The sequence below is a fragment of the Schistocerca americana genome, chromosome X, assembly GCF_021461395.2.
Source record: "Schistocerca americana isolate TAMUIC-IGC-003095 chromosome X, iqSchAmer2.1, whole genome shotgun sequence".
Taxonomy (NCBI): Eukaryota; Metazoa; Arthropoda; class Insecta; order Orthoptera; family Acrididae; genus Schistocerca; species Schistocerca americana.
In genome coordinates this window covers 684,686,908-684,701,657 of record NC_060130.1, presented here as the reverse complement: position 1 = coordinate 684,701,657, position 14,750 = coordinate 684,686,908, and the positions used below count along the sequence as shown (strand labels likewise).

Below are 14,750 nucleotides of genomic sequence, written 5' to 3'. Positions count from 1 at the left end.
TATGACAGATACAATTATATCAGTGGAGCTGTTAATACGTTTACAGTTCATTCTTTGTACGTAGTTCAGTTTCCCCCTTAACAGAAGAAAGACCCTCCCTTCAGAGGTAAACGGCCATTATAGATTATCAGTGAAAGATTTAAAGGAATTTTCTTGATGGCGACTGTGTTACTAAGTGACTATCCCAGAACCCATTACCAGTTGCAAGTTGCCTACCCAAAAGCTTCCATGAGCAACAAAAATTTGATTTTCAGTGTTTCACATTATTGACCAAATTTAAAAATTTAAAATGTTGTCATAATCTATTCATTAAGAGGTATAATGTTACGTTAAAAGTTTTAAAACAATAAGACAAGTATTACAGCCAGAAACCGTTTGTTGTGAGGCAGCATAACCGATGGCATGCAACTACCTGGACTTGATTCATCCAGTATTTGAGAATGAGGGCACTTAGCGATTTCCAACAAACTTCACACAAAATTTGAAACCTTTATCAAACTTTTTGTCACTGACATCTTCCTCAGAATGATGAAAGGAAAAAGATTTTATCACTTACCACATTTTTTTGCTGTTCATTCAATAAAACTTCACATCAGACACGTTTTAATTTTTTACTTCTCTATTGCCAACTGTGTTCATAACACAGTTTGCAGACAGTATCCACATATACAACTGAATATATCTGCAAAATTAGAACTACTTCCAATCCATATGTGGCATACAGCAAACCAGTGCTTAACAGTATTGGTTAAAAATAGTCTTGGTTGCAATTTTAGTTTATTTTTCAGCGATGGACGCAAGAGGCACCAAGATCTGCATAACGCATTCCCGTTCACAGGAGCGAGTAACAGAGTAAGATGGGGGCTTACTGTTACTTGCTCCTGTGAACGGGAACACATTATGCAGATCTTGGTGGCTCTCGGGTCCATCTAGAAAAGATAACCTAAAGATGCCTAAATAAGGCAAAACGCGTTGTTGAAAAATAAAAACCTAAAATTGCAACCAAGATTGTTTTTAACCAATATCTGCAAAATTATGTCACTGTAAGATACCCGGTGCAGGAACTACGATGTCCTGAACACTGACATGCATGAAAAACTTGGTTTTGCTTAAAATGGAGCACAGTGAGGGCACTTAGCGACTTCCAATAAACTTTAAGCAAGCATAATTTCAAATATTTTCACAAATTTTCTCACTTAAATGGTTAATGTTGAATATTTTTAACACATTAATTTATATGTAAAGTAATCAGACATTTGAAGCTGTTTTATGCATGGTAGTTTGATTCTTTAAAGAAGTGGGGTGTATTGGTTTTTAGTTTGTATTAATAACTCATTTCAAAATCATTATTTTCCACAGATCTGATCACAAGGTGGTGATTTTTTTTTAAAGTCACGAATATGGAAGAAAAAGGATTGTAATAAAGACATTTGCATGTATCACTGAGTGCAAAACTTTTATTTACCCAAATACGCTGTTTGATGATGTAGTATAGGACTTGGAATGATGTATTATAGGCCAAGTTCTGTCATTGAAATCTGGATACATAGCATGGGCCAGGAAACTACTTCAAACAGTTCTTATAAAAAGTAAAACATTGTAACAATATAATGGAAGGAAACATTCCACGTGGGAAAAATTATATATAAAAACAAAGATGAGGTGACTTACCGAACAAAAGCGCTGGCAGGTCGATAGACACACAAACAAACACAAACATACACACAAAATTCAAGCTTTCGCAACAAACTGTTGCCTCATCAGGAAAGAGGGAAGGAGAGGGGAAGACGAAAGGAAGTGGGTTTTAAGGGAGAGGGTAAGGAGTCATTCCAATCCCGGGAGCGGAAAGACTTACCTTAGGGGGAAAAAAGGACAGGTATACACTCGCACACACGCACATATCCATCCACACATACAGACACAAGCAGACATATGTCTGCTTGTGTCTGTATGTGTGGATGGATATGTGCGTGTGTGCGAGTGTATACCTGTCCTTTTTTCCCCCTAAGGTAAGTCTTTCCGCTCCCGGGATTGGAATGACTCCTTACCCTCTCCCTTAAAACCCACTTCCTTTCGTCTTCCCCTCTCCTTCCCTCTTTCCTGATGAGGCAACAGTTTGTTGCGAAAGCTTGAATTTTGTGTGTATGTTTGTGTTTGTTTGTGTGTCTATCGACCTGCCAGCACTTTTGTTCGGTAAGTCACCTCATCTTTGTTTTTATATATAAAACATTGTAACAACTACATAGGACTGCATTTTCATATAGTTCTTCTTCAGTCAACATATAGTGTTTTTGGCTCTGGTATTTATACAGCAAGTATCATGCGAACCATTGTTATGCTACTTGTAACAAGTGTTACCAGTACTGCTGTCTTGGTAAGTTCTAAGCAAATATTTAAGTGTTGTGTAATGCTAACTGATATTACCAGTGTTTTGAGGATTTTAGTACTGAAGGTGAGCAAATACTGGAGATAAGCAATGATGTATGTGAAAACAGTGCTGGAAGTGAGTGGGAGGGAATAAATTGCACTGATTAAGAGCTGATATTATTAAGATGGAGTGTTCAAATAAAAATATAGTTACCCAGTAGTGTGAGGATTACTACAAATGAGTCATCTTAAAAGAATGTTTTTCAGAAATTGATTGGGCCTACATTCGTTTCTCTGCCTGATTTAAAATACACTGAAATATGTACCATTACAGAAATAACAGCTTGAGGAGCAGGAAAAGGGGCGTGAGGGGGGGGAAGGGGGGGAGGTATAATCAGGTTTCTTAGGTCGAAATTATGTATAAATCTCATTTTCATACTTTTAAAAAGAAAGCAAATAGGTGGACATGCCTTTCATATATCTGTAGGCTCTGCTCATTCATATATAGGGCTATTACAAATGATTGAAGCGATTTCATAAATTCACTGTAGCTCCATTCATTGACATACGGTCACGACACACTACAGATACGTAGAAAACCTCATAAAGTTTTGTTCGGCTGAAGCCACACTTCAGGTTTCTGCCGCCAGAGCGCTCGAGAGCGCAGTGAGACAAAATGGCGACAGGAGCTGAGAAAGCGTATGTTGTGCTTGAAATGCACTCACATCAGTCAGTCATAACAGTGCAACGACACTTCAGGACGAAGTTCAACAAAGATCCACCAACTGCTAACTCCATTCGGCGATGGTATGTGCGGTTTAAAGCTTCTGGATGCCTCTGTAAGGGGAAATCAACGGGTCGGCCTGCAGTGAGCGAAGAAATGGTTGAACGCGTGCGGGCAAGTTTCACGCGTAGCCCGCGGAAGTCAACGAATAAAGCAAGCAGGGAGCTAAATGTACCATAGGATGGTGCTCCACCACATTTCCATCATGATGTTCGGCATTTCTTAAACAGGAGATTGGAAAACCAATGGATCGGCCGTGGTGGAGATCATGATCAGCAATTCATGTCGTGGCCTCCACGCTCTCCCGTCTTAACCCCATGCGATTTCTTTCTGTGGGGTTATGTGAAAGATTCAGTGTTTAAACCTCCTCTACCAAGAAACGTGCCAGAACTGCGAGCTCGCATCAATGATGCTTTCAAACTCATTGATGGGGACATGCTGCGCTGAGTGTGGGAGGAACTTGATTATCGGCTTGATGTCTGCCGAATCACTAAAGGGGCACATATCGAACATTTGTGAATGCCTAAAAAAACTTTTTGAGTTTTTGTATGTGTGTGCAAAGCATTGTGAAAATATCTCAAATAATAAAGTTATTGTAGAGCTGTGAAATCGCTTCAATAATTTGTAATTATTTCATTCTCTTTTTAACACTTTGGTAGTTAAAAAAAGTACTCTGGCAGTGAAGACTGGCATGTGTAATGTCCTTGAATAGTGTTAATTATCTGAATGGTAAGTTAATTAGGCCATCTTCCAGTAATGGCTACATTCAGCTAACTATACCTGTAACTCTGGTGTCTGTTATTTCGGACATGTCGCAAAGAACAGACACCATTTTGATCCTGCGGCCACTATGAATTGAGACGAAAAGGAATAAAACACATTAGCTGCCAGTGGCCATTGAATTACATCATTGGGGCACGTTAAAAATTTGTACCGGAGTGTGAATCAAACCCAAATCTCCTGTTCACCAGGCAGATGCACTGACTACTATGCCATCTGGACACAGTGGTTACCATAACTGAGCAGGCAACTCTAGCACGCCTACCGTCAGACCCAAATTCTCAACTTACACCACACACTACTGATGCAGTGCCCCTGCTCATGAGCCTCATTACTTGTGGCATCTCATTGATTCCCTTAAGAGTTTGAGCTTGGTGTGCATCTACACTGAAGGCCAGTGACAGCCAGTGAACCCTTCTGTGCATGTGCACACAAAGCTCGAACTGCTTCAGGAATCGCTGAGATTCTGTTTTTTGTTTTCTTGTTGTGATATTGTATTTTTGGTCTACATTTACCATCTTTGAAGTTTCAGTATGTGTTGAGTACTACTGCAGGTTTGACTGTGAATGTGCTTCAGTATACAGATTTTAACCCTCTATTTACTGGAATGCTAAACAATATAAAATCAGGGCTCAAAATTTTTACTTCAATACTTCAGCTGTTATTGAATTAATACCAAATTAATTTAAAAAATCATACAAAGTTATTAAAACACATAAAAGTCTTGACAGGATTATACAGGCGGAAGTCCCAAAAAATCATACGGGTAGTGTTATTGCTTTTGGTGATACTTATAAAAACAGATTATTATTATTATTATTATTATTATTATTATTATTGACACACAAGATGATATTACACTTTGAATGAGGTAGAAATTCCGCTTTTGTAGATGAACAAAGGTCACATCTGCCTCTCGAATTGACAAATGTTGGCCAATGAGATCCAGTATTCTGAAAACATATGTCATTTGGTACTGTAAATGCTACCTTTCTTCTATTTGGAATGGAAAGAGAAGAAGTTTGATCATCTTTTGGCCTTCCCCATTTTTTGGACATTTGCTTTCCAAGTGTGAGTAGCCCAAGTGTAGTTTTATGTTTAAAGTCACAGTGGAAGTGTCCCTTTTGTGTCACAGTATGAAATACAGGAATTCGCTAGGGGCATTTCTACCATTGCAGAAAACAATCCGTACAAATACTTTTTTGACTTTGTCTATTTCATAAAGACACCTAAACATGTCAGCTTTATCTACACCACCCGTGTGTTCATTATAATCTCGTACAGCTATCAGTGCTCCCACTTCAATCTTTGTTCCCTCTTTCTGGGTTCTGGATACAGTGCATATTTCATTTCCATGATAATTTGAAAGAAAGTGAACTGCACAATTGTCCACCCACTTGACAAACAAGAGGTCCGTGTCTGAGAATCTAAAATCACTCTCCTCTCTTCAGACACTTACCTGCTACAAACTCTGGAAGTCCTTCACGTTTCGGTCATACAGTACCACAGGAATAACGTCCTTCAGCTGCTCAAAAAGCTTAGGATAGGAAAAATAGTTATCCATCATAATGATTAGCCTTTTCCTTCTAAAGATTTTGTCAAATTCAATAAGACAGAACCCTCTAAACCAACATTATTTTTGGAGATTTTAGTGGAATTTATTCTGCTTTCCTTGGTATATTTCAAATTCATAAATATACTGAGGCATGTCTGATGATGTGCACCAGAGTTCATATCCTCTTTTGATGGGCTTCATGAGATTATATTATTTGATTGGAAACCTTCCTTTGAACACCACCATACTTTCATCAATACATTGTACTCTTGCTGGATCCCTAAGTTTCATGAAATTCTTGTTCAAACTCAATAATAGTGGGCGCACCTTATGCAGTTTATCAGAGTTGGTGTCTGGGATTGAAAGATTGTCATTTACATGGAGGTTGTCAATAATTTGGAAATATTGCTTGTCATTGTATGCTTTACTAGTGGAACACCTAAATTTGGGTCGCAGGACCAGTAATCTCGGATTCTGGGTAAACGGTGGTAACCAAAAAGAAACTGTAGGCCAAGAAGTGCATATATGTCATTGGAGGTTATTGCTGGTATGCATCTTTGTTTCTGCTGGGAATATAAACTGCTTTGGAAAAAAAGATTTCTACAATGTCGATGTCAAAATAACACAGGAAAAAGTTAACTGATGTATCAGTCCTCAAAGTATTCTAAAACTACTCCTGAATGTTGACTAAAGATGGGTATTTTTGTGGAGAAATTCCTTTTCTTCCACTGCACAGCAGAGGCAGGTACAGCTTGAATATTTTCTTTTCATTCTCCTCCTCTTCTTCATTTGCATTTACTGTAGGTATTGCTGTATTTTGTGTAGAGCTAGCACATGCCTGAAGAGTTTTTGCATTATTATTCTTTGAATTACTAATCATTGTTTCATCTTCACTGCCATCACTACATTCAAATGGTGTGTCAATATCATCTGGAAAATTTTCTAGTTCAGTAAGAATTTCGTCGTCTGTAAGACCTCTTCTGTAATAGGTTGCCATAGCCTAAAACAAAATAAATAGCATTTTTATTTTTTTATATAAAATGAATTGCTTTACTGTCATCAGCAACGAAACATTTTTATTTTAAAAGAATATGAAACGTGAAAAAGCTACATATGTCAAAAGTAACCTAACGTCAATACAACCTCAGATTGTGACTCCTAAGTACCAGTCATATTTCACATTATGATTGAGTAGTACAACGGCACTGTACAGACATTTTATCAGAATTAACGTTAGTATTTATAAAAGTTACTAAATAAATATTTTCACTCACATCAGTGTATCTATAAACCTAATTTTTATTTTCATAACTTCACAGCATTATTTCACACACCAAGCAGCCATTTGCAGCATAGACGTTTATATTAGTGTCTGCTGTGTACGCTTTCAAATGGTGCATAGTCTGTGCTGGCATCTAGTGTAGGAAGCATGAACTTTTAGGAATGTGACCTGTGTGTCCCTACAGGTCTAACGGGCTGTTGAGTTACATAATTCTGCACAAAACATGCCGGGACAGCTAAGTCCTGCAAGTAAATAAAGGGTTAAATGAGTACCAATACCCCTAAAACAGGAAAGTGTTCTCTGTAGCATGTGTTTGTAATTAGAAATGTCTGTTTTCTGGACACTTCTAATTTTTAATGAATGACAAAAAATGATACCATCATTAAGTTGGTGAAAAAGTCAAAGGATTGTATAATTTGCAATCATATATTTTAACAAGATATTTTGGCATTCTTGAGTTCTTATTTACAATTTTGTGATTATGTTGTAACTGTGTGTTGTCCTTCAATTTTTCTTTGTCACATTCAATCAGGAAATGAAATGTGCCACAATTTTAAAGATGTAGGTCACGGAAATGACTTGTCACAATTTGTATAAAACCTTAAGAATTACTTCATGGTATTGGGGAATGAAGTAGCTATCTTCCAAGAAATAAGTGCAGCTGTTTGTCAGTGATAGCTGCAGTTCTTGTACTACAGTGTCTTGCAAAAGGCTTTAATCGAAGTCCACTGTTAAAAATTGCACAGTCTCCGGACTTGTCAGAATGCATTTTGCAGACTTTTACTTTTCCACAATGATCTTCACCCTTGCTACACTAAAATGTGTTAAATTTAAATTCTGCTCATTGGAAAGCTTACCTATCTGATACGCTCAACATGTACATTCCAGATAACACGAACACCATGCAACCTGCCAGCACCACAGATCTGCTCAAGGGCATCGATGGACTAGATTACATTCTGAATAAAAGAGATTTTTCTGCTCATTCTTGAGACAAGAAACTTGACTTGAATAATCAAAAATGCCATGAATTGTTGCATATGTTGAAAGACTTAGTCATTTGCCACCTGTATGAATTTCGCTTTATATAGTAAAAGATTTTATTAAACAGCATGTTATTTGTTTTCTGCAGCTCTGTTTAGATCTAAAATCAAATGAAGTTGGAAACACATTTAAGAAAGTTGTGTCGAAAAAAGAGAATTTAGAAACACTTGGAGGAATGTCAGATGCATCTAGTGAAGGTACAACACATTCAGTGAGGTTGGAGGAGCAACTGGCATTTTCTGATTGGATTAACACAAATCTGAGGCTTGATCCTGATCTGAAGCACTTACTACCAATTGACTCAGAGGGCAAGACACTTTATGAGAAAGTAAAAGATGGTATTTTGTTATGGTAAGTAATGTCCTTTACCATCTTCTGATATTATTGTATATTTGCTGTGGTGTGCTTCTGTTTGAACACCAATACATCTTCACTGGTAAGATAAGTACTCAATGAATAATTTGAGATATAGTTAGAAACTTACTCTGGTTACATAAGACTGTAAATCATTCCTTGATGGGAAGAGACCAATCGCCTTTCATGAAAATATTACTGTAAAGTACAACCAAATGATTATTGTGATTTGATTGTTGTTAGCTTTTGTTATTGCTATTTGTAACATTTTAACATTTGTAAAGTAGTTTGTAACCTTTATGTGTAAACTGTTAATGATAGTGTGCTTGCAAAGATGTCTGGTGTGTATTTTCTTTGTGTTTATTTTTCTGTTCTTGGTGTCATGCACACGCCCCCCCCCCCCCCCCCCCCCCCCAACCCCCCACCCGCCCGACCATCACCTCGCTCCCTCCCTAGATTTCGGGAATTATTATTAAGAGGTTAGCTGAAACTCTTTGCTTGGGTATGATAAAAATGCACTGAGTTTACAAAACTTGATTTATACAGTGGTTGGTAATTACATCACCACTTGACAAATCCTGAACGTGGTTTTAAAAGTTCAGTGTTTGACATCTTGTTTCTCTCGTAGTAGTAGTAGTAGTAGTAGTAGTAGCAGCAGCAGCAGCAGCAGCAGCAGCAGCAGCAGCAACAACAGTAGTAGTAGTAGCAGTATCATTCCTGATAGTTTGATTTTCCTAAGTTCGTTGAACTAAATATCAATAAATTGCTACCGTAGAATATATTCAAACTATATTTGAGGTGTACTGAGGGCTTAAAAAAACCCCGCTAGCTAGCGTTTAGTTATAATAATATAACTTATATGTCAATAGGAGGTTGCAGATTGGAAATGTGTAAAAGTGGGCATTATCTTGTTGGCTGGAACATTGTGTGTGACCAGCAATGGAAGTTTGCATAAGAACACTTGGATTTCATCATATAATTCTGCAACCACTGCCTTGTGGTTGACAACCAGTGTGAATTGTGTCCTTAAGTAGAATGTTATAAAAGTTTTAAATTCTCACATTGTTAATTGCAGTGTACACTTGACTACAGGGCAAAAGCAAGTAATCATGTTAGTAGAAACGTTTAAAACTGTAATGTGTGTTCTCAAAGTTGCAGTTCATTGGTCATTCATTCATTCATTCATTCAGTAATGTCTTCTCACTAGTTGTGAATGTATTAGTCTAAGATGAGAAAATCAGTCACTATGCTCCTTTCTTATATTTTGTGTTGAGATTTACCTTCACAGTGTAAGTTTTCAGTGCCTTACTATTCTGCTGTGTGACTGGACATATTGTTCTTGTAAGCATTTATGTAATGGAGCAGTCGAGAACTCTGTGGTGGTCGGGGGGGGGGGGGGGGGGGGGGGGGGGTTGAGTTAGATTAGAAGATGATGATTCAGTCATCATTTTGGTGGAATAGTTTCATTATACTAAGTGAAGTGAAATGTTGGTGCTTTGATTGTTGTCATTAATGCAGAAATATCTTTGATCACAATGATTTTAGCTTGCTGCACAAATAGTGAATGCATTATTTTTTCTTTGAGTCTATTTCTAGTCACCCATTTCACAAATGAAAGGAGTTGCCCTTTCTTGTTGTTCTAATAAAAGAATGTCCTGTTCATTTACATTGCCAATCCAATTTGTCTGTTGATTGGAGTGACACAGTGGTAAGACACACGAAGGTGGATTCATAGCCCCATTTAGCCTCCATATTTAAGTTTTTCATTACGTCCTTAAATTAATATGTATGGGCAATGGAATGGGTGATCTAGTAAGGCTGTATCTGATTTGTTCCTCATCCTTGCCCACTTAAGACAAATGTTAGTGCCCAGTGGTCTTGGGGAAGGGATGTTAAGATTTTAACATTCCTTTCAGTCTTGTGTTGCAGTGCACTGCAGAAATCTAAATTATGTCGTAGCTGAGAATAACTGCTCCCTCCCTTCCTCCCTCCCCAACCCCCTATTGTATGTTGTTATCTTTCAAGTCCATGTGAAACTTTAACTATTTGTTCAGCTACTAGAAAGCTGTTTGTGTTGTTGTAAGGTGTGAAATAATTACGTTAACATGAAGCATTCATGTTAATTGTGAAGTATTCATGTTAATTGACTTTCATTGTGGAAGTAGCTTGCTTTGTCCTCAGTTGTTATTAACAGCTTGATAGTTCTGTTAATGACCTGAAGGATAGTACTTAGTGTTAGGTTTATTAATCACATAGATTGATAAAAACATCACAGAGAGGTGTGCAGTGATATAAAGCTTGTATTTTAAAGATTGTGCATGTTTTACTCAGAATAATGGTTTCACTAACGTAGCATGTAACCTTTCCTGTTTGCAGTAAGATAATAAACCACTCTTGTCCTGATACCATTGATGAAAGAGCCATAAATAAGAAGAACCTGACTCTGTACACAAAGCATGAAAACTTAACTCTAGCGTTAGTATCATCCCAAGCTATTGGTTGCAATATAGTAAACATTGATGCACATGACCTTGCTAAAGGAAAACCTCATCTGGTCCTTGGTCTTTTGTGGCAGATTATAAGGGTATGTACAATATGTTTTTGTTTCTTTCATGAAAACTGTTGTAGATTGTGAACTATATGTAAAAGATGTGTGTTAAGACTGTGAAAAAGTACACTGCTCATAAAAATTAGAGGGACAAAATTTTAAACACCTGTGTCATTCAGGAATGTTTGGAGTGAAATACATTTGTCATGGAAAACGAAACCTTTATTTAACGGAAATATGCATATCCCGTTCTCTTCTCATCACACAATTCGCCACTGTGACCACAAATTCAATATACTGTCATAAACGAAGTGGAAGTTCTTTCAGTTAAGTCACGTAAGGCATAAAAAGAAACATTTCAATATCTGGTGGGCCTTCCACATGCCACTACTACCGCCTCACGTATTCAAGGCATGCACCTGACAAGTCTGAGAACATTTTCTTGCAGAATTTTTTTCCCACTCCTCAGGAAGGACCTCTGCAACTTGCAAGAGTTTGAGGTGCTACAGGACGGAATATCCCATAAATGTTCAGTAGAATTGAAGTCGGGACTGAGAGCAGGCCAGTCGAAAATTTGAAGTGCGATGTCCTGTTATGTTTGCATGGTGGCTGCTGGTGAGTATCATCTCACATTGTCTTGTTGCAGGATAAACTGGGGACACATTACAGCTGCAGTGGGCACAGTGTGACCCAACACAATCTCATTGATGTGCCTTTGAGCACTAAATCAGCATGTGAGTATCTGAAAGTCCAATCGCCTATGAGTTCTGGTGCCCCTTCACACCATGACTGAGCCGCAACTAAATCTATCGATTTCCTGGACTGCTGCTTCACTATAATGTTCACCACGATGGTGACATATATGTATATGCCCATTACATCATGTTAGACGAAAGCACGACTCATTTGTAAACAATACATTGTGCCATTGATGCAGCTGCCAGTGCCATGCCTATGTACCTAAGCAAATCAAAGTTGATCTGACGTGTGCCGATCAGTTAAGCGAGGGATGTGATGAGGTCTTCTTGGTCTTAAACTGGCTTAATGGAGTTTGTAGCATATTGTTTGGCCACTCCCGCTGCAACTAATTGCTGCTCTTAGATCATTTTGTAGGTCCTGGCCACGCTGTGTACTGGCAGAGAGAACTGTTAACCATACATCAGTCACCTCTTGCTGTTTTTTTTTTTTTTTTTTTTTTTTTTTTTTTTTTTTTTTTTTTTTTTTTTTTTTCCTCCCCCCCCCTTGCCCTGGCTTTGTGTATATACCGTGAAATCCTCCTTTAACACTTTTCAAGGGACTTCACAAAAATGATGGGAAATGTGGGAAATAATGTTTTAAGCTGTAAAAGTTATGTATAGGATACCCCCTTGTACTTTATGCATGATATATGTACATAATAAACATCAAAAGACTTGTCAGGGACATGTTTATTATCTAATGAACGTTTATTATCGAATAAAAACTACAGATGTCACTGGCACTTATAACTGTCTGGGAAGTAGGAACATGGGACTCAATTTCATATGTCATAATAAATGTTTTTGAAAGCCTGCAGCTGTCATTCATTACTTAAATAATGAAATATTGCACTAGTTACGTATTTTTCTATGCTTAGCATGACAAGTTTGACAATTTTTTCTCATTGTCAAGTGCAAATATGTAAATTAGTATTTTGTGTGGTGTTTGAATATGTGTTGTTCAGCGACTCTTGCACTGTAGTTGTCTTTTTGAGGTTATCTGCACTTGACAAAAAGAATAAATTCTCAAACCACGCTTTGCTCAGCGTGAATAAAATACATAACTGACGCTGTGTTTAAACTAAAGACATTTGAGTGATGAAAAGTGTATGATGGTGTCAACTAGTGCTCCAAGTGGCCATACGCTGAAACATTCTAAATATGGTTCGATAAAGGTGTCACAATGATCACAAGCAACACGAAACTGCGTTTGTGCAGTAAACACAGTTTGGAAATGGTTGTGACTGGTCATGATATCTTCTTTTGAACGAACCTAGTTACTCCCATCAGCCACCGTGCCAAGTAGAGCTTGGCGGCTGTGGGAGATACGTCACGAATTTGTCCAACTTTTACACGTTTACCAGTTAAAATCTGCTGAGTAAGTGGCCTGCTGTCAAGAAACTTAACCATGTAATACTTGGAAACACTACTGGACGGCCAACATTTTTTCTCTGCAAACATCTTCTGCCAACTTTTTTTTCTCTGCAAACGTTTTTCTTTTTCCCCCTCTGCAGACGTTTTTCTTTTTCCCCCTCTGCAGACGTTTTTCTTTTTCCCCCTCTGCAGACGTTTTTCTTTTTCCCCCTCTGCAGACGTTTTTCTTTTTCCCCCTCTGCAGACGTTTTTCTTTTTCCCCCTCTGCAGACGTTTTTCTTTTTCCCCCTCTGCAGACGTTTTTCTTTTTCCCCCTCTGCAGACGTTTTTCTTTTTCCCCCTCTGCAGACGTTTTTCTTTTTCCCCCTCTGCAGACGTTTTTCTTTTTCCCCCTCTGCAGACGTTTTTCTTTTTCCCCCCTCTGCAGACGTTTTTCTTTTTCCCCCCTCTGCAGACGTTTTTCTTTTTCCCCCCTCTGCAGACGTTTTTCTTTTTCCCCCCTCTGCAGACGTTTTTCTTTTTCCCCCCTCTGCAGACGTTTTTCTTTTTCCCCCCTCTGCAGACGTTTTTCTTTTTCCCCCCTCTGCAGACGTTTTTCTTTTTCCCCCCTCTGCAGACGTTTTTCTTTTTCCCCCCTCTGCAGACGTTTTTCTTTTTCCCCCCTCTGCAGACGTTTTTCTTTTTCCCCCCTCTGCAGACGTTTTTCTTTTTCCCCCCTCTGCAGACGTTTTTCTTTTTCCCCCCCTCTGCAGACGTTTTTCTTTTTCCCCCCTCTGCAGACGTTTTTCTTTTTCCCCCCTCTGCAGACGTGTTTTCTTTTTCCCCCCTCTGCAGACGTGTTTTCTTTTTCCCCCCTCTGCAGACGTGTTTTCTTTTTCCCCCCTCTGCAGACGTGTTTTCTTTTTCCCCCCTCTGCAGACGTGTTTTCTTTTTCCCCCCTCTGCAGACGTGTTTTCTTTTTCCCCCCTCTGCAGACGTGTTTTCTTTTTCCCCCCTCTGCAGACGTGTTTTCTTTTTCCCCCCTCTGCAGACGTGTTTTCTTTTTCCCCCCTCTGCAGACGTGTTTTCTTTTTCCCCCCTCTGCAGACGTGTTTTCTTTTTCCCCCCTCTGCAGACGTGTTTTCTTTTTCCCCCCTCTGCAGACGTGTTTTCTTTTTCCCCCCTCTGCAGACGTGTTTTCTTTTTCCCCCCTCTGCAGACGTGTTTTCTTTTTCCCCCCTCTGCAGACGTGTTTTCTTTTTCCCCCCTCTGCAGACGTGTTTTCTTTTTCCCCCCTCTGCAGACGTGTTTTCTTTTTCCCCCCTCTGCAGACGTGTTTTCTTTTTCCCCCCTCTGCAGACGTGTTTTCTTTTTCCCCCCTCTGCAGACGTGTTTTCTTTTTCCCCCCTCTGCAGACGTGTTTTCTTTTTCCCCCCTCTGCAGACGTGTTTTCTTTTTCCCCCCTCTGCAGACGTGTTTTCTTTTTCCCCCCTCTGCAGACGTGTTTTCTTTTTCCCCCCTCTGCAGACGTGTTTTCTTTTTCCCCCCTCTGCAGACGTGTTTTCTTTTTCCCCCCTCTGCAGACGTGTTTTCTTTTTCCCCCCTCTGCAGACGTGTTTTCTTTTTCCCCCCTCTGCAGACGTGTTTTCTTTTTCCCCCCTCTGCAGACGTGTTTTCTTTTTCCCCCCTCTGCAGACGTGTTTTCTTTTTCCCCCCTCTGCAGACGTGTTTTCTTTTTCCCCCCTCTGCAGACGTGTTTTCTTTTTCCCCCCTCTGCAGACGTGTTTTCTTTTTCCCCCCTCTGCAGACGTGTTTTCTTTTTCCCCCCTCTGCAGACGTGTTTTCTTTTTCCCCCCTCTGCAGACGTGTTTTCTTTTTCCCCCCTCTGCAGACGTGTTTTCTTTTTCCCCCCTCTGCAGACGTGTTTTCTTTTTCCCCCCTCTGCA

The 14,750-nt window shown here is 39.1% G+C and overlaps 1 protein-coding gene across 2 annotated transcripts in view; it reads left to right on the top strand.

The window, feature by feature from the left end:
- The window catches only part of LOC124554803 (plastin-2), a 217,602-nt gene that overhangs the window by 99,520 nt on the left and 103,332 nt on the right, over nucleotides 1-14,750 (top strand). For both annotated transcript variants that reach the window (XM_047128456.1, XM_047128455.1), the window contains exons 3-4: nucleotides 7,901-8,163; nucleotides 10,543-10,750. In XM_047128456.1, coding sequence (XP_046984412.1) covers nucleotides 7,901-8,163; nucleotides 10,543-10,750 — 471 coding nt within the window. The remainder of the gene's footprint in view (nucleotides 1-7,900; nucleotides 8,164-10,542; nucleotides 10,751-14,750) is intronic.